General features: G+C 33.1%; 1 protein-coding gene across 2 annotated transcripts in view; it reads right to left on the reverse strand.

Annotated features, from left to right (window-relative positions):
* Nucleotides 1–19,244, reverse strand: part of KCND2 (potassium voltage-gated channel subfamily D member 2) — a 599,276-nt gene that overhangs the window by 19,428 nt on the left and 560,604 nt on the right. For both annotated transcript variants that reach the window (XM_074268169.1, XM_074268168.1), the window contains exon 4: nucleotides 19,079–19,241. In XM_074268169.1, the coding sequence (XP_074124270.1) occupies nucleotides 19,079–19,241 (163 nt within the window). The remainder of the gene's footprint in view (nucleotides 1–19,078; nucleotides 19,242–19,244) is intronic.

The following is a 19,244-nucleotide window of genomic DNA, read 5'->3' on the forward strand; positions in this document are numbered from 1 at the left end:
AATCCAATATATGTATACATATTTATACAATAATCTTGCTGCACAAGAAAAGTCAGATCAAAAAGGAAAAAAAAATGAGAAAAAAGAAAATGTAAACAAACAACAACAAAAAGAGTGAAAATGCTATGTTGTGATCCACATTCAGTTCCCACAGTCCTCTCTCTGGGTGTAGATGGCTCTCTTCATCACAAGATCATTGGAAATAGCCTCAATCATCTCATTGTTGGAAAGTCATGTCCATCAGAATTGATCTTCATATAATCTTCTTGGTGGTGTATAATGATCTCCTGGTTCTGCTCATTTCACTTAGCATCAGTTCAAAGTCTAGGTCTTTCTAAAATCATCCTGCTGATCATTTCTTATTGAAAATTAATATTCTATAACATTCATATGCTATAACTTATTCAGCCATCAATTTATTATGACTACAAAAAGGACTGCTATAAACATCTTTGCACATATGGGTAGTTTTCCCTTCTCTAAGATCTCTTTGGGATATAAGCCAGTGGGAACACTTCTGGATCAAAGGGTATAGATAGTTTGATAACTTTTTGAGCATAGTTCCAAATTGCTCTCCAGAATGGTTGGATCTGTTCACAGTTCCATCAATAATGTATCAGTGTCCCAGTTTTCCTACCTCCCCTCCAACATTTGTCATTATTTTTCCTGTCTTCTTAGCCAATCTGAGAGATGTATAGTTCTCTTAATTTGCATTTCTCTGCTCAATAGTGATTCAGAGCACCTTTTCATATGACTAGAAATGGTTTTAATTTCTTCATCTGAAAATTGTCTATTTATATATATTCATATCCTTTGTCCATTTATCAATTGGAGTATGGCTTGAATTCTTATAAATTTGAGTCAATTCTCTATATGTTTTAGAAATGAGACCTTTATCAGAACCCTTAAATATAAAAATGTTTTTGCAATTTATTGCTTCCCTTCTAATCTTGTCTGTATTAGTTTTGTTTATACAAAAACTTTTTAACTTAATATAATCAAAACTTTAACTTAATATAATCAAAATTATCTATCAATAATGAGTTCCAGTTCTTCTTTGGTCACAAATTTCTTCTTTCTCTCTAGATCTGAGATCTTGAACATAAACTATTCTGTTTTTCTAATTTTTTTATAATATTCTTTATGTATAAATCATGAGCCCATTTTGACCTTATCTTGGTATATGGTATTAGGTGTGGGTCAATGCCTACTTTTTGCCATAGTAGTTTCCAATTTTCTCAGCAGTTTTTGTCAAATAGTGACTTCTTGTTCCAAAAGCTGGAGCCTTTGGGTTTGTCAAACACTATGCTATGGTTATTGACTATTTTGTCCTGTGAACCTAACCTTTTCCACTGATCGAGTACTCTATTTCTTAGCCAGAACAAAAAGTTTTTGATGACTACTGCTTTATAATACAGTTTTAAATCTGGCACGGCTATTGTCTTGCCTTCTGGCAGCTACATGGACCATCAACTGGAGAAGAGGAAGATGAAAATCTCAGAGAACAACAAAGGTTTTTGAAGTGACATTAGTGAAACCATTTAAAAGAGGTAATTTTCCTGAAACTGAAAAGAAGGAAGATTCAGAAAAATGGTGCTAGAATGGAGAAAACACCTAGTTGAATATAAGGGCTGAGGAAGAAAGAAGAATCAAGAATGCATCCAAGATTAAAAACATGGGTGATAGAAGTGAGAAAAGTGTTGTGAATAATAACTGATGTTGAAAATCAATCTATGCCTTAGTTGAATGTAGGCTTCCTGAGAGTAGGTATAGTAGCATTTTAATATCTATGTATTCCTAATTCCCAGCACAATTCCTCTCATATAGTGGGGCAAGTAATACATGTTCATTGAAGGGAAATAAATAAATTTTCCTCTGCCATCTTAGCACTTTCCCTGGCAAATAATAGATACCTAATAAATGTTGATTGACAGACCAACGACTAGCATCTCAGCTCCCCATAAATTCAATTTCCATTAGTATGTATGGGATCTTGTTAAAAAGTGATACAAGACCACATTATGACTACCAATATGACATCTCTATTATCATCTTTCTTGTTCTGTGTGGGACATGGACAAGAAAAGACAGTTCAGGTGTAAGGAACCTCCTAGCTAGGCAGCCTACAAACCCCTGTTTCTACCAGGTAAATTGTCTTGCCGCTAAAGAATTTATATTTAGAATATGCAATGAAAGAGGAAACAGAAAAGGGCACATGAGCATTGTAGGTAAAGGTCATAATTAGAGTTCCATTCTTGAATTTCAGGTTATCTTTAGTGGGTGGTGACACTAGAACAGTTCATTTTAATTGGTGGGGGTTATTGAGGGAAGGTGTTAGTTCTGAATGTTCTAACACTGTAGTTGAATGGTGAGAAGGTTGAAATTATCTAAGGTAATTCAATCAAGGAGCTATTGAGAAGGCAAGTACTTCTAAAAGAGTTATTCCCTCAAGTGTATTTCACCCTACTAAATGAGGAATGTGGGAGATTACTGGACCATTTTATTGCCTAAGTCCCAATATGTTTTCATTGCCATTGAACAATAAAAGTGTCCAGGGACAGGCTTATAAGTAAGCAGACTAGGAAAATACTCTGGTGTGATTGGAGAAATGCCAGGAAGAATTTCTAACCTAAATTCTACCATTGCTAACTCTTTAAATCCAACCATTACAGAGCCATTCCTTTAGGTAAAGGAATGTTTTTAAAAATAGCTGTAGTAACACATTAAACAATGCCAGCTACTAGTTATTCAGTGTGTATTAATTGGTTGAACACATCCTTTCCCCACCCTGTTGAGCTCTCTATAGAATATTATGTAAATCATAGAGTGAATAAAAGAAAGAATAGAGAGAAAGCCTTGCTAAACTTTTTCTCCTCTCAACTTCTTTTTGCCTGAGAAACTCTTATGCCTTGCTTTCTGGCAGCTATATGGATCACTGATTGGAGAAGAGGAAGACCAAAAAGCTTAGAGAATAAAGGATGTTTTTGAAGTCATAAATGAGAAGTCATGAGGACACTGAAGAGGGGTAATGTTACTGCAAGTGAAGAAGAGGAAGATTCAGAAAAATGAAACTAGAACAGAGAAGACAACATTTGGTTGAATATAAGGACTGAAGGAGAAAGAATAATCAAGAATGAATCTTGTAGAAATGTAGAAGTGGATTCTGGGTATATAAGCATATAAAATACATATAAAATACACATACTTACATATATGTATATAAAATAGGTATACAAATCAAACATTTATTGATAATAAACCATAACTAAAGGCCAATTTTTTCTACTCTTAACTCCTTTTTTTTTTTGCCTGAGAATATGTAAAATGATATACAAATAAAACATTTACTGATAATAAACCATAAAGAAATTTATTTAAAAACATTTCTTTTTTTGGTGTACATGTCATTTTACTATTTATTAAAGACGAAATCAAATTCACATACTAATTAAATAGATGTGCTTGTTTATTTTTCATAAAGAATTAAATCTTAGTGGAATATTTGCTTTTATTATTGTCAAAGTTTTCATGATCCCCCTCATTCAGTTATGTGACCCCACATAGGATTGCAACCCACAGTTTGGGAAGTTTTGGTTTAGCCAGCTGTGGCCAAAGGTGGGAGGATAAGTTGGGGAAACAATGCAGAGGACTCTAGATGATCAGGAGTAGCCTGAGTGTGGCATTAGGTTCGGGGGAAATGAGAAAGTATCAGAATATAAAACAGAAGGAAAGGCACCAAAGGCAATATAACAAATCTATCTATTTATCTATGCATCTCTCTATCCATCCATCCATCTATTTATTTAGCTCTTTATCTATCTATCTATCTATCTATCTATCTATCTATCTATCTATCTATCTATAATCTAACAATTTTATGTCAGGTTGTTCTTGAAAGTTTCTGAAATATTTTGGTATGTCTAAAGTGGAAAAACATTCAATTAGTCAATAGACATTTATCACGTGTGTACCATGTTCCTGGCTGGGATTAAGAGCTGGGGAATTAAAAAAAAAAAAAAAAAAAAAGAGGTAAAAAATAGCCCCTGTCTTCAAGGAACTTACAGTCTAATGGGAGAAACAATGTGAAAACACACACACACACACACACACACACACACAAATGTAAATGTAAATTGTACAGAATAAATGGGAAATACTAGAGGAAAGGAAATAAGAGTTAAGAAAAGTTAGGGAAGGTTTCCAGTAAAAAATAAAACTTTAGTTGGGACTTAAAAGAAATTAGAAAGATCAGTAGATAGAGCAGAGAAGAGACATTGTTCCAGAAATGGGAGATATTCAGAGAAAATTCTCAGAGGTGAGAGATTTTGAGTGTATTGTTTGTGGAACTAACCAGGGGAACAGTGCTATTGAATTAAATATTTTGGGATGGAATGTGTAAGAAGACTACAAAGATAGGAAGAACCTAGGTTATAAAAGACTTTGAATGCCAAAGAGAGGATTTTGTATTTGATACTGGAGGCAATAGAAAGCCAATAGAGTTTATTAAGTAGGATCAGTGTTATACTTTAGGAAAATCATTTTAGTAGTAGCTGATTGGAGTATGGCAAAGGGTTTTAGAGGAAAGAAAATAAGTTTTGTTTTAGACATGGTGAGTTCAAGACATCCATTGCATATCCAATTCAAGATGTTTGAAAGACAGTTGGATATGAGAGGTTGGAGGCCAGTAGAATTTGGCAAGTTAGGTAGATTTGAAAATCATCAGCATATAGATAATAATTAAATCAATGGGAATTGATGAGAATAGCAATCAAAGTTATATAGAAGGAGAAGAGAAAAGGGCTTTGGATAGAATCTTGAGGGATACCCTTTAGTTAGAGAGGGTAAAGATTTTCCAGAAGATCCTGCATAGGAGACAAAGAAAGAGAGGAATCAAATTCATACACAAAAGAAGAACCAAGATTGAATGATGCCCCAAAAAACCTAGAAAGAAGGTATTAAGGAGAAGAGAGTGATCAAGTGTCAAATGCTGCAAAGATATTAAGAGGGATGAGAACTGAGAAAAAAGCCATTGATTTTGCAAACTAAGATTCATTAGTATCTTTGAATGCTAATATGAGGGAAGTTTCAGTAGAATGATAAGATTGGAAACCAGATTGTAAGGGATTAAGGAGAGAGGAAAGAAAATACAGGCACCTCTGTAGATAGGCTTTTTGAGGATGCTAGCACAGAAAAAATTGATCTAATGAGGGTTTTTTTCAGGGTATGGGAGACATAGGCATGTTTGTACCCATTAAAAATTATCCAGGAGATAGGAAAAAAATTAAAAGTAACTGAAATCTTGATAATAACAGACATGACAATATGTTGGAGAAGATGGGTTGGAATGGAATTATTATCTTTGATAAAGAGTAAGCCCATTACATCATGAGAGAGAGAGGGGTAAGGGAGAAGATTGTGACAAAGACATTTACAACAATGATAAGAGAAAAGAAAGAAAGGAGAAGAAGAAATTCTTGGTGAATGGCTTCTAGATTTTTTGTAAAATATGAGGCAACATTCTTAGCTTAGAAAATGGGAGAAGGTAGAGCTATGGAAGATTGAAGAGAGAGGGAAAGTGTTGAAAGAGTTCCTGTAAAGAGTAGAATGGTGAATTGATAAAGGAGCTATATAGTAAGGTTGCCTAGCAGCAATGAGGGTTCAGTTGAGGTTGTATAATATAAATTTGTAGTGGATTCATTTAGAATAGTTACATGATTTTTTTTTTTTCTATCTTCATTAAGCAGCACATTATAAAAACAACGATGGTGAGTTGTGAGAATGCAAGATTGAGGCCTTCTGGGTACAATTAGTAATATAATAAGAAAACTAGAGATTCAATAGAGAAGGACTGTAGTGTCAAATTGGTTCATCAATGGATCAAGATGGAGAAAAGAGGAGAAAGAGTTAATCAGGGGAGATGACCTGGGAGATAACTGAAAGGTTGAAGAACAGGAGGTCATGCGGAGGATGAAAACCAGGGTTTTGCTAAGGAGAGAAGAAGAAGTCAAAACCGAGGGATTTCACAATTCTTGAATATGGAGATGCTGCATTTGTGGATGATGGTAACTTTGAGTGTAAGTTCATATTTGTGTGTGATTGAGGCTCATGGGAAGTAAGTATGCATGGAAAATGAGGGGTTAGTATGTTTGAGGGAAAGTCAATATGTAGTATTTAGGACAGGACTTGGAGAGGAGAGAAGAATTTTAAGTTATGTGCCAAACTCATCAAGGAAGGCAGGAGAATGATCTAAAAATCTGTAGATAACTACTAAGATTCTAAATAGGTTGTAAATATGAATAAAATCTATCTTAAAGGAAGACACATTACTGAGTAAAGGAAAGAGAAGGAGTTCCTGAAAGTGGCAAGAGGAAGCAAAGAATACCCAACCCTCCCTTTACTCTCTGCTCTAATTTTGACCAGTGAACTGAGGAGAATGAATGGTTAAGGAAGCTGGGTCATGAGGGGTAGGGAGATGAAAGTTTCAGCAATAGCTAGTAATAATAAGTCATGAGTGACCACTAATATTAATAATTTTTGTTTATAGTAATAAACCTTGAAAATATTATTTAATGCAAATTAGCCATTTTCATTTTCACTGTTCAAATTATAATCATTAATGGAACACACACACACACACACACACACACACACACACACACACACACACAAAACAAACAAACAACAACTGATTTTTTTCCTTCCATGTCAGCAATCTGAGAACTTTGCCTTGAGTAATGTTTTATTCACTAAAGAATGGCAAAAGACAGATGGAAAAATGAACAGATCATTTGTTCCATAGTGATGACTCTCACCACTAGTAGAATGAAAACATTAAATAGAACACCAGCAGATTATAAGTCTTGAATCTTTAAAGCAAGGCCATAAGCTTTAAGCAGAAAGACTTTGTTAGGAAATTGTGCAAACCCCATAGTCTTTAGACTATGAAATACGAATGAAAAAGTAACATTTGGTGATTATCTTCTGAACTTGCATTTGACATGACTCTAAACATCTAGATATGTTTAGAATAATTTCTTAGAAAATCTCTAGAGTAGGGAAGGGTTTTTCACCTGTTTTAATTTTTGGACTTCTCTGGTAGTCCAGTGAATTCTCAGAAGTATATTTTAAACTGTAAACAATAATACATAGTATGACAAAGGAAACAAATTACAATGAAATATAGTAACCAAAAAATTTTAAGGCAATTTCTTAGATTTCAGGATAAAACCCTCTACTTTAAAAATTCAAGATTAATAGAATCATTATTTTGAATAGCTTCACAAAAGACTTTCAATTTTAAGTTATTCCTGTAGGATGGTTTTGTTAATTTTCACAGAGGCTAAGTGGCTTTATATGTCATATGATTTTAGTAATCTGTCTGCCTGAAAATATCAGTCTCACCTCCCATCATCAGACAATTATAGTTTTATTGTTTTGATTTTGTTTTTTGCTTCCTTACTCTATACTCATTATACTACTCTTTGCAATCTGATTTTTATTTCTCTTCTATTGAAACTCTTCCCCCTACTACACCTCATTCCCAGTTATTAATGTTCTCTTTTACAGAATAATCAACAAGCTTCAATTTTCTTCCTCCTTGACTACTGCATCATTTGAAACTGTGACTCCCTTTTTTCCTCTCGGACTTCTTTGATGGTGGACTATTGTGATTTTTCTTTGACTTCTCTTTTTATCCTAATAAATTTATTCATTTATTTTTTATTTCACATTACTTTATGAATCATGTTGGGAGAGAAAAATCAGAGAAAAAGTTAAAAAAAAAACCATGGGAAAGATTAAAAAAAAAAAACAGAAAAAAAGAGATGAATATAGCAGGAGTTGATTTAAATTCCATCTCCTTAGTTCTTTTTCTGGATGCAGATGGCATTTTCTGTCCAAAGTCTATAAGGACTGCTTTGGATCACATTGAAACACTGAGAAGAACCAATTCTTTCATTAACACTGATCATAGTTGATCATAACACATTCTTGCTGTTATTATGTACAATGTATTCCTGGTTCTTTCTGATTTTCTCAGAATCAGTTCATGTAAATCTTTCTGGGGCTGCTTTCTATAATCAGCTTATTTATCATTTTTATAGAACAATAATATTCCATTATCTTCACATAGCACAATTTTTTCAGTCATTCCCCAATTGTTGAGCATCTACTCATTTTCCAATTCTATGCTACCCCCAAAAAAGTTGCTACAAACATTTTTTGACATGCAGATTTTTTCCCTCCTTTAAGATTTTCTTGGGCTACACACTCGGTAATGGTACTTGTAGGTCAAAAGGTATGCCAAGTTTTGTAGCCCTTTGTGTATAGTTCCAAATTACTCTCCAGAATGGTTGGATCATTTCAAAAGTCACCAACAATGCATTAATGTCTCAGTTTTCCCACATCCACTACAACATTTGTCATTTTCTTTTCCTGTCATCTTAGCCAATCTGAGAGCTATGAAGTAGTATTTCAGAATTGTTTAAATTTGTATTTCTCTAATCAATAGTGATTTAGAGCATTTTTCCATATAGCTATAGATGGCTTTAATTTCATCATCTGAAAATTATCTGTTTGTATCCTTTGACCTTTTATCACTTGGGGCATGACTTGTATTCTTATAAATTTGAGAGTTCTTTCATATTTCAGAAATGAGATCTTTTAACAGAAACACTGGCTATGAAGGTTTCCACTCCAGCTTTGTACTTTCCTTTTAATCTTGTTTCTGTGGTTTTGTTTGTGCAACCCTTTTTTAATTTTATAGAATCAAAGTTGTCCATTTTGGTTTTCATAATATTCTCTAGTTCTTCTTTGATTATAAATTCCTCTCTTCTCCAAAGATATGCTAGGTAAATTATCCTTTGCTCTCCTAATTTGTTTATGGTACTCTTTATGCCTAAAATCATGTATCCATTTCGACCTTATTTTGGTATGATATGTGAGAGGTAGGTCTATGCCGAGATTCTGATATGTTTTCCAGTTTTCCCAGCAATTTTTGTCAAATAGTGAGTTCTTATTCCAGAATCTGTAGTTTGAAGGTTTATCAAATAGTAAATTACTACAGGTCTTGATTATCGTGTTGGATATCTCTAATCTAGTCCACTGATCCACCACTCTATTTCTTAGTCAGTACCAAATGATTTTGATGACTGATGCTTTATAATATAGCTTTAGTTTTGGTCCTGTTAAGCTACCATCCTTTGTATTTTTTTTTTCATTAATTCCCTTGATATTCTTGATCTTTTGTCCTTCAAGATGAATTCTGTTATTATTATTTTATTCAGTTCTATAAAATAATTTTTTGACAGTTTGGTATAGCACTGAACAAGTAAATAGATCAATTTAAGCAGAATTGTCAATTTTATTATATTAGCTTGGTCTACCCATGAGCAATTGATCTTTTTTCAGTTGTTTAGATTTTACTTTATTTGTGTGAATAGTGTTTTGTAACTGTGTTCATATAGCTCTTGGGTTTATCTTCAGCGGTAGACCTCCAAGTATTTTATTTTGTCTACAATAATTTTAAATGGAATTTCTCTTTCTATTTCTTGTTTATGGGTTTTGTCAGTAATATATAGAAATGGTGATGATATGTGTGGGTTTATTTTATTTCCTAAAACTTTATTAAAGCTGATAATTATTTCCAGTAGGTTTTTGGACGATTATCTAAGATTCTCTAAGCATATCATCATATTTTCAGCAACGAGTGCATTTTTCTCATTTTTTCATTGCCTAATATAATTCCTTTAATTTCTTTTTCTTTTCTAGTTGCTAAAGCCAACATTTCTAGTACAGTGCTGAATAATAGTGATGATAATGGGCATCTTTGTTTCACCCCTGATCTTACTGGGAATGCATCCAACTTCTCTCCATTACAAATAATGATTGCTGTTGGTTTTCGAATGATACTGCTTATTATTTTAAGCAAAGTTCCCTTTATTCTTATGTTCTCTAGTGTTTTCAATAAGAAAAGGTGCTATATTTTGTCAAAAGCTTTTTCTGCATCTATTGATCTTATCATGTCATTTCTGTAGGTTTTCTTATTGATGTAGTTGATTATGATAATAGTTTTCCTGATACTGAACCAACCCTTGAATTCTTGGTATAAATTCTCCTTGGTTATAGTGTATTATCCTGCTGATAAGTTTTTGTAACCTCTTTGCTAATATTTTATTAAAATGGGGCAGCTAGGTGGTGCAGTGGATAGAGCACCAACCTTGAATTCAGGAGGACCAGAGTTCAAATCTGATGTCAGACACTTAATACTTCCTAGCTGTGTGACCCTGGGCAAGTCACTTAACCCTAGCCTCATTTAAAAAAAAAAAAAAAAAAAGGAAAAAAATATTTTATTAAGTTTTTTTGCATCAATATTCATTAGGGATATTGGTTTGTAATTTCCTTTCTTTTGGCTCTCTCTGGTTTAGGGCTCAGTATCATGTTTGTATCATTGAAGAAATTTAGCAGTACTCCCTCTTTACTTATTTTTCCAAATAGTTTGTATAGAATCAAATTAATTTAATTGTTCTTTAAATGTTTGGTAGAATTCACTGTGAATATACCTAGCCCTGGATATTTTTTCCTTAGGGAGTTCATTATTGGCTTCTTCAATTTCTTTTTCTAAAATGGGCCTATTTCTGGCCCATTTACTCTTTTGTTAATCTGGGAATTTATATTTTTGTTCATATTCATTCATTTCAGTAAGATTGTCAGACTTGCTGCCATACAATTAGTCAAAATTGCTATTAATTATTGCTTTCATTTCCTTTTTATTAGTGGTAAGTTCACCCTTTTCATTTTTGATGGTTGTGATTCAGTTTTTTCTTTCTTTTTTCTAATGAAATTGACTAGTTTATCTATTTTGTTGGTTTTTTCATAAAAAAACAACTCTTAGTTTTATGTATTAATTCAATAGTCTTCTTAGTTTAAACTTTATGATTAACTTTGCATTGAGTTTCAGAATTTCTAATTTGGTATTTAATTAGAGGGTATTAATTTGTTCTTTATTCTAGGTCTTTTAGTTGTATGCCTAATTCATTGATCTTCTCTTTCTCTATTTTATTCATTTGTCTATTTAGATATATTAAATTTCCCCTAAGAACTTATTTGGTTGCATTCCATTGGTTTTGGTATGTTTTCTCATTATTGCCATTCTCTTGGATGAAATTTTGCATTGTTTCTGTAATTTTTATTTGATTCACTCATTTTTTAGAATTAGATTATTTGATTTCCAGTTGGTTTTTAGTTTATCTTTCCCAGCTCTTTTATTGAATATAATTTTTATTGCATTGTGGATTGAAGAAGTATTTATTATTCTTGCCTTTCTACATTTGATTGTGAGGTTTTTATGCCCTAATACCTGGTCAATTTTCATGAAGATGCCATAAAAAAGGTGTATTCCTTTCTATCCTTATTAAATTTTCTACAGGGATCTATCATATCTAAGTTTTCTAGAATTCTATTAATCTTAGTTTTTTTCTTGTTTATTTTGTGGTTAGATTTGTCTGATTCTGAAAGGGAAAGGTTGATTTCCCCTACTAATATAGTAATGATGTCTATTTCTTCATGTAACTGGCTTAAAATATTCTCTAAGAATTTGGCTGCTCTACCACTGGTGCATACACATTTAGTGTCCTTACTACTTCATTGTTTATGGTACCTTTTATTAAGATATCAAGAAAGATACCCTTTCCTTCCTTATCTCTCTTTTAATAAGATCTATTTTTACTTTTGCTTTATGTGAGATCAGAATTGCTACCCCTCCTTTTTTTTTTTTTTTTTTTACTTCAGTTGAAGTATAATACATTCTGTTCTAGCCTTTTACCTTTTCTATGTGTCTCTCTTTGTCAGAAGTGTTTCTTGTAAACAATGTACTGTAGGATTCTGTTTTTTAATCCACTCTGCTATTTGCTTCCATTTTATGGGAGAATTAATCCCAATCACATTCACAATTAGGATTACCAGTTCTTGTATTCCCTTCATCCTATTTTGTCCCTTTGTATAAGGCAGTTCTCTCTTTCCACTCTGTCCTTAAAGATGTTTCCTTTTAACCACCCTACTCACTACTTTATCTCCTACCATCCCTCCCCCTTTCTCTTAGTAGTGTTTTTTAAATTTACTCTACCAGCTATCTTATCTTCTATCAACCCTTACCCCTTCCCTTCCCTTTTTCCTTAGTGTTTCTGTCTTACCTTCTATCCAGCCTTTCCCTTTTCTTTCCTTTTTCTCCTCCAATTATTTAAAGGATTAAATAAATTTCCTTACCCAACTAAATGATTAAATTATTCCTTCTTAGAACCAAAAGTGATGAGATTAAGCTTCAGACAATGCTCACCCACCTTGCTTCTTTCCCTGGATTGCAATTGGTCTTTTGTACTTCTTCATGTGAACTAATATTCCTATTATGCTTACTTTTTCCTCTTTTTCAAGTACAGGCCTTTTCTCTCCCCTTAATGTCTTTTTCTTTGATGGAATTACATTAGAATTACACCCTCAGTCCACATGATTTCCCCCTCTGTATGCCCCAGGGACAGATACAGTTCTCAAGAATTACAGATATCATTTCCCCATCAGGGGATATAAACAATTTAATATATATATTTTCTGTTGTTTACCTTTCTATGCTTCTCTTGAGTCCTGTTCTTATAGATTAAAATTTCTGTTTAGTTCTATATATTTTTTCTATATATTTTTTTTTCAGTATAAATGATTGAAAGTCTCTTATTTCATTAAAGCTCCATCACCTCCCCTGAAAGATGATGCTGAGTCTCACTGGGTAGTTAATTCTTGGTTGTAACCCCAGGTCTATTGCCTTTCAGAATATCATATTACAGGTCTTTATTGGAATAGGTCTTTTGTACCTCTGATTCTTTGTTGAAGAAGCTGCCAGATCCTGGGTAATCCTGACTGTGATTCTTTAATATTTGAATTGTTATTGTCTTGTAGCTTGCAGTATTTTTAATTTGAAATTGTAGTTCTGGAGTTCCTTTGGCTTTTCCTTGTGGGATCTCTTTCTGAAGCTGATTGATAAACTCTTTCAATGAGTATTTCCTCTCCCCCCCATTTCTAGAATATTGGGGAAATTTTCCTTAATTATCTCTTGAAGAATGCTATCCAGGCTATTTTGGGCATGGCCTTCATGTACACCAATAATTTTAAAATTGTCTATTCTGAATCTATTTTCTAGGTCAGCTGTTTTTTCAATGATGAATTTCATATTTTCTTCCATTTTTCTTTCTTTTTAGTTTGACTGATTCTTGCTGTCTCACAGAGTCATTAACTTCTATTTGCCCTGTTCTAGTTTTTAATATGTGACTTTCTTCGGTTAGCTTTTGTATCTCTTTTTCCATTTGATTAATTCTCCTTTTTAAGGAGTTATTTCTTTAGACAAATTTTTCCCTTCTTTTTCCAAGCTGTTGACTCTGTCATGTAATTCCTTGCTTATTTGTCTTTTAATGTCTTTTATGAGTATTTCCAAGAAGCCTCTTTGGACTTGAGATCAATTCATATCACTCTTTGAAATTTCTTCGGTGTACATTTTGTCCTTGTCTAGTTTGTTTTTCAATCTGCCTTGTCACTATAATAATTTTCTATGATTAAGTTTCTTTTCTGTTTTTGCTCATTTTCTTTTCTTTTGGTATTTCCTCTTTGTAAAAAATTTTATGATTGAGCTCTGATTCTGGGGTAAAGGGGACAATGTCCTAAACTTCCTGTGCAGCTCTGAGCCTTGGCTATGAGCATAGAGGCCCTTTTGTTTACAGAAGGTAGCTTTGACTTCTCTTTTAATGAAACAGCCTGGTTTCCCAGATTTGGGACTAGAAACTGCCCCATTTGATCTGCTCTTCTATTGAGTTAAAACTGAGGGTCTCAGTTGCTGATTTGCTGTGGTAAAGACTTTCTCACTGACTTTCCCAGAATTTATCTGAGCTAGCCTGAACACCCTTTTATCTTCGTGAGACTGGCTTTTCTGGAAGTTTTTTCAGCCTATCTTGAGCTGGAGAATGGTTTCATTCCATCAGACTATGTTCAGAGTCTTGGTTTCATGTGGTTGTTTAAAGAAAACTCAAGAGAGCTTGAGCAGCTTCCTGGCTTTACTCTGCCATCTTGACTCAACTTCCAGAAGTCCACTCTTTTTTTGACTTCTCTGACTGTGCTTTCTCTTTCTTTCTTTTCTGATTCCTTTTTGATCTTTTTGCTGCTCTTGTTGGTAGTTTCCAAGATTTTTTCCTTCAGACACTTTTTTTCAACTACTCTATGTGAAAAATGATATACCTGGTTTGAAAATTTCTTGTGGGAATTTGTCTTGACTGCTTCTCTGCCCTTGTCACATTCTCCTTCTATAATAAATATTTTTACACTATCTCCTTCCATTTTATCCTAAATTCTTTGAGAATTTGGAATGTGCTTTCTTTATCCTGTTTTCCTTTATATCTCTATTATCTTTCTTTCTATCACTACATATCTATCATCACACAGAATCAAGTTCTTAATACATGACTATCAAATTCAATTAATTGAATTCTTAAGTCTGTTTTGAAAATAAATTATTTTTCTCAATAGACCTCCTAAAATTACTAGCTCTGATTTTTTTCTGAATCAATCAGTTGTTGAGAACTTAGCATTGTGCTTGGTACATTGATTTACTTAATAAATGTTTATTGGTTTGGACTGTTTTCCTGCATTAAGGAATTGTTTTGGCATAATGTTGTTCATTCTTTGTTTTTTGAGATGATGAATGGCATCATGATATCAGGTTAAACAGTGGATAATGAGTGATGTCTTGACTTATATTTGAATTGAATTTAAGTGAGGCAGAACCCTCAACCTCACTCTCTCTTCTAGAGTCATCAGTATCCAGTGTGAGGACAAAAGTCAAGATGACTGATAATGGCTTAAGATACACTGGATGACATTGGTCTAATTGCTCCACAGGTCTTCATAGCTGTTAGTACAAAACATTGTCATCTGCCCATTCTCCTGGGGAGAATTCTTCACATCCTTGGGGTAGATATAGCCCAACTCAATAAACATGAGACCTATCAGTTATCCTCAACTTTGTTTAGCTCATTGACTGAGATTGTTTTAGTGAGGTATAGTGAGCATGTGCTACAGATTTTTAGAGTCACACATGAAAGTTTGGTGATAGATGGATATTAAAACTGGATTAGCAGCCTTGAAAAAGGTTTATGGGATATTTAGGGAGGGCTACTAGCACTTTGGTATGAAGGCATAATGAAGGCAAAGCCTAAAATGATGCATATTTAGACTTAAAGATTTTTCCTGAAAAGAAATCAACCAAGTTCCTTGGTAACATCCTATTCTCTCTCCTGCTATCTTCAACTATAATATTCAGATTTTTGGTCATGAGTATTTACTAGTCATACTACATTAAATTATTATATTTCCTTTCACTAACAAGATTTTTCCAGCAGTCATGGTAGGCAAAAATTATGACATTAAGAGTCTGTTATACTAAAACACAGAACCTGATAGACATTTAAATTTATCAGTCTTCTTTTTTAAGGTGTAAGGAGTAGATCTTTTTTGATGTAATTATCTTCTGGGGGATTTGATTGTTTTATTTATTTTGTACACTCAACTTATTTAATGAAAAGGACATTGAAAATAGTCTTGCGTATTTAACAACAAAGGAACTAGTGTTTCTTGCTTTTCTGTATTGATTTCCATTTGTTGCAGATAATAGAGTTTAGAGGAGTGGAGATTGTTTTAGGAATAGTCTCAGTTGACAAACATTCAGCTTCTTACTATTTTCTTTCCTTAGAGTATTCAACTAGGCAGCTCTTATTTATATTTAAGGAGAAATTTCTAAAACCAAGAGAAATGGATAGCTAGGAGCTAAATCCAACTATAATTTTTATAGGTTTTATGCATCTTTAAGCAAAGAGCAAGTTTTATATATTCAGCTTAGTTTTACTATGGCAACTTTGCTCTAACACATGGAAAACCTTTTTATTTGCCCAGTCTTGTGTATTTATCAAGAACTGAGGATTGTATAAAATGATTCATCATCAGCTTAAAGGAAAATTCTCTTTCATAGCTGGACAGTGACCCCTTTCCTCATCCTCATTTGTTGATGAAAAACAGTATTCATGAAATGAGAAGAATGGTCTTTGGCCAAATTGAATAAAGTTTATGTATTTTAGTGTTAATGACAGTAATACCTATTTTATAGATAAAGACATTATATTAATTAAAGAAGCCTTTTTAGAAAACCATAAATGTATTCCATTGATCCAGATTTGGAACTCATTTTTGGTATCGTCTTCAAAGTCTGTTGAGCCATGCAAGAAAATCTGTTTTCTTATTTTGTAGTTACATCTGTTATTTTTTTTTTTACCCTAAATGATATTTCTTACATTAATCACCCTCATTTCATTCCCCAGACATGGCTTTGAATATATTTTGTCTGACCACAAAATGTTTTGAGTAATGGAAATATTACTGTAATAAGCAGATAGTTTTCCAAGATGGCCACTATGATTGGAAAACAACAACCAATATTTCTGTAGAGATGTAAGGAGAGAACAATTGGCATTTGCCTCAGGGCACTAAGATTTAAAAGATATTGATAGTATCTCCTTCAGCATTTAGATAATTAGCTTAGATAAGTAGATAATTGAATATAGCATTAAGTTAATAAGAATAATTTGAAAAAAATTTCTTTTATAATATGAAGTTACCAGATGGTATATTTCTTTTCCTAGACAAAACATAATCCTCATTCTTACCCAAACCCCGTGGGATGGCCTCCCTAGCAGTGTTTTCATGATGATCTAGGGCATTTGCTCATGTGGAACAATGTCCCAGGATCTCTGAATTCTTTCTACTAAAAGGCTTGTGTCCCAAGGTTGTCTTGTCTTTCTTCCATTGATTATCTTTTTTTAAACAAAAAAGTCATTTGAAGGTATAGATTGGTTGACAGGAGCACAGAAGCAAAGATTTAGATCTGGAAGGGACCTTAGCGGTAATATAATCCTAACTCCTAATTTTACAGTTGAGGAAACAAAGACCCAGAGAGTTGGTGGCAAAGTTACTTGGATAGTAAGCATTAGAGATGAGATTTGAGCCCAGTTCTTCTGACTCAAAACTCAGTGCTCTTTCTATTATAACACATATTGTGCTATTTAACTTGGTGATCTTTTGTGAAATTTACTATTTGTCAAAATGGCAGATATGGCTTTATTTTTTTCCTGAGGCTGGGGTTAAGTGACTTGCCCAGGGTCACACAGCTAGGAAGTGTTAAGTGTCTGAGACCAGATTTGAACTCGGGTCCTCCTGAATTCAAGGCTGGTGCTCTAACCACTGCGCCACCTTGCTGCCCCTAGCTTTATTTTTATATGTAAATTTATATATATGTATATATATATATCTTTATGAAGAATATGATACTCACAATTTATTTATTCTCTCTGATTCATCATAAGAAGATGATTACCTTGATATGAAATGTTAAATGGAGTTAGCAGTCCTGTTCATAATCTATAACAACTGGGAGCCATGGAAAAATTATTTCCCCTTTAATCATTAAAAAGAAACATTACAAACATATTAATGTTTTTCCCCACTGAGATATATTTATTGCACTTATGTTCTGTTCTGTTTGATAAAAGGCTCTATGTAAGTTTTTCTCTACTGATTCCCATAAATGAGGCTAAGGTTTCCTAGGCATACCAGGGCAGGATGAAGGGAAAGGAAATATAGGTCTTACACCCTTATTCCATGCAGGAGAGAAAGCATATTTCATTAATAAACCATGAAAAGTAGGAAAAATGTTATAAATTGATTCTGGATCAATATCTTTAGGGTGATGATAACATTTCTGTTTCTAGACTTTCTGACAGTCAAGAAGACTGGCATAGATGTTTTTTAAACTGATCTTTCATTCTTACTCTCCCAGACTATTTCAGCAATGCTGGATTTCCAGAAGTAGCCCATTGATTTAGGGACAGGAGAGAATTAAATTGTGTATCATCTTATTCTTGTGCCATAAGTATATTTAGCTTTTCAGTTATTGCCTTGTGCAATTTGCAAACAATATATAAGGATTGTTATCTTTATACAAAATATGGTTCTTTTCGCTCCATAGCTTCCCTCCTCTCTGTATTAGTCATGGCACAATAATTGGGCATCTTTCCATACTTTCCTGTAGGCTATTAACATTGCTCAAGGAGGGGAAAATGGTTTGCTTCAAGTAATAATGCTATAAAGCAAACAGGAATTATCCATTGTTGATGGGAGTTAAGAAGCATCTGCATTTAATAGACAAGTTAGATCCTGATAAATAAAAGGAGATTGCAATTTTGAGGGTACAAAGCTAAACACTGACTGTTATGTCTAGCTTTTTCATTTTGATGAAATATGATCAAGAACTGTTTTTGAAATCACCACATATCATACTTAGAAAATTAAATCACTGTTTAAAGTATGTTTAAGACCTTAGTACAAAGCTGGAGACAGTGATAATAGAATTCTGGAGTAAGAAGTGAACTTTCAATTCATCCAAGCTAACTGACTGTCTGATCATGAATCATTTTTACTATATCCTTAAGTGGTCATCTGGATATTCTTTGAATATCTCCAGTTTTGGAAATTCATTATTTCACACAAGCAATATGTTCAATTTTTTATGATTTATAACTTTTAGGAAGTTTTTCTTTATACTTTATTGTATTTTGCATCCTTGTAACTTCTATCTATTAATTCTAGTTTTTCTCTCTTGAGTCAAATAGAATGTTTTATAGTTTATATTATATTCTGTACATAATTATTCATGTCATCTCTGATGGACTGCAAGTTACTTAAAGGAAGGAGGTGATTCTTTTTAAATCTTTCTATCCCTCTTGCCTACCACAGTGCTTTGGCATATAATACTTGCATAATAAATGCTTATTTATTGATGTATTGATTCCTTTTTTCATGTGACAGACTTTCAAATATTTTAGGATTGTGTTTGTGCCTTCCCTATTTGTCTTTTCCAAGTTAAGCTACTGTAGTTCCTTCACATGAACATTGTATGACATAATTGTATATGCATGAAGGGAACTTGTATTTATTTATATACCTTTTGTGCCCTCCGTTTATCAGCTCGTTGATTTTGGTGGTAGATTCGACTGAAGTTGGAGACAATCACAGGAACAGGCAGAGCAATAACTAAGACACCACTCAAGGAGCAGATGGAACCAAAAATCTTTCCAGCAATGGTCTTTGGTACCATGTCACCATATCTA

The sequence above is a fragment of the Sminthopsis crassicaudata genome, chromosome 5 (genome assembly GCF_048593235.1).
Source record: "Sminthopsis crassicaudata isolate SCR6 chromosome 5, ASM4859323v1, whole genome shotgun sequence".
NCBI lineage: Eukaryota > Metazoa > Chordata > Mammalia > Dasyuromorphia > Dasyuridae > Sminthopsis > Sminthopsis crassicaudata.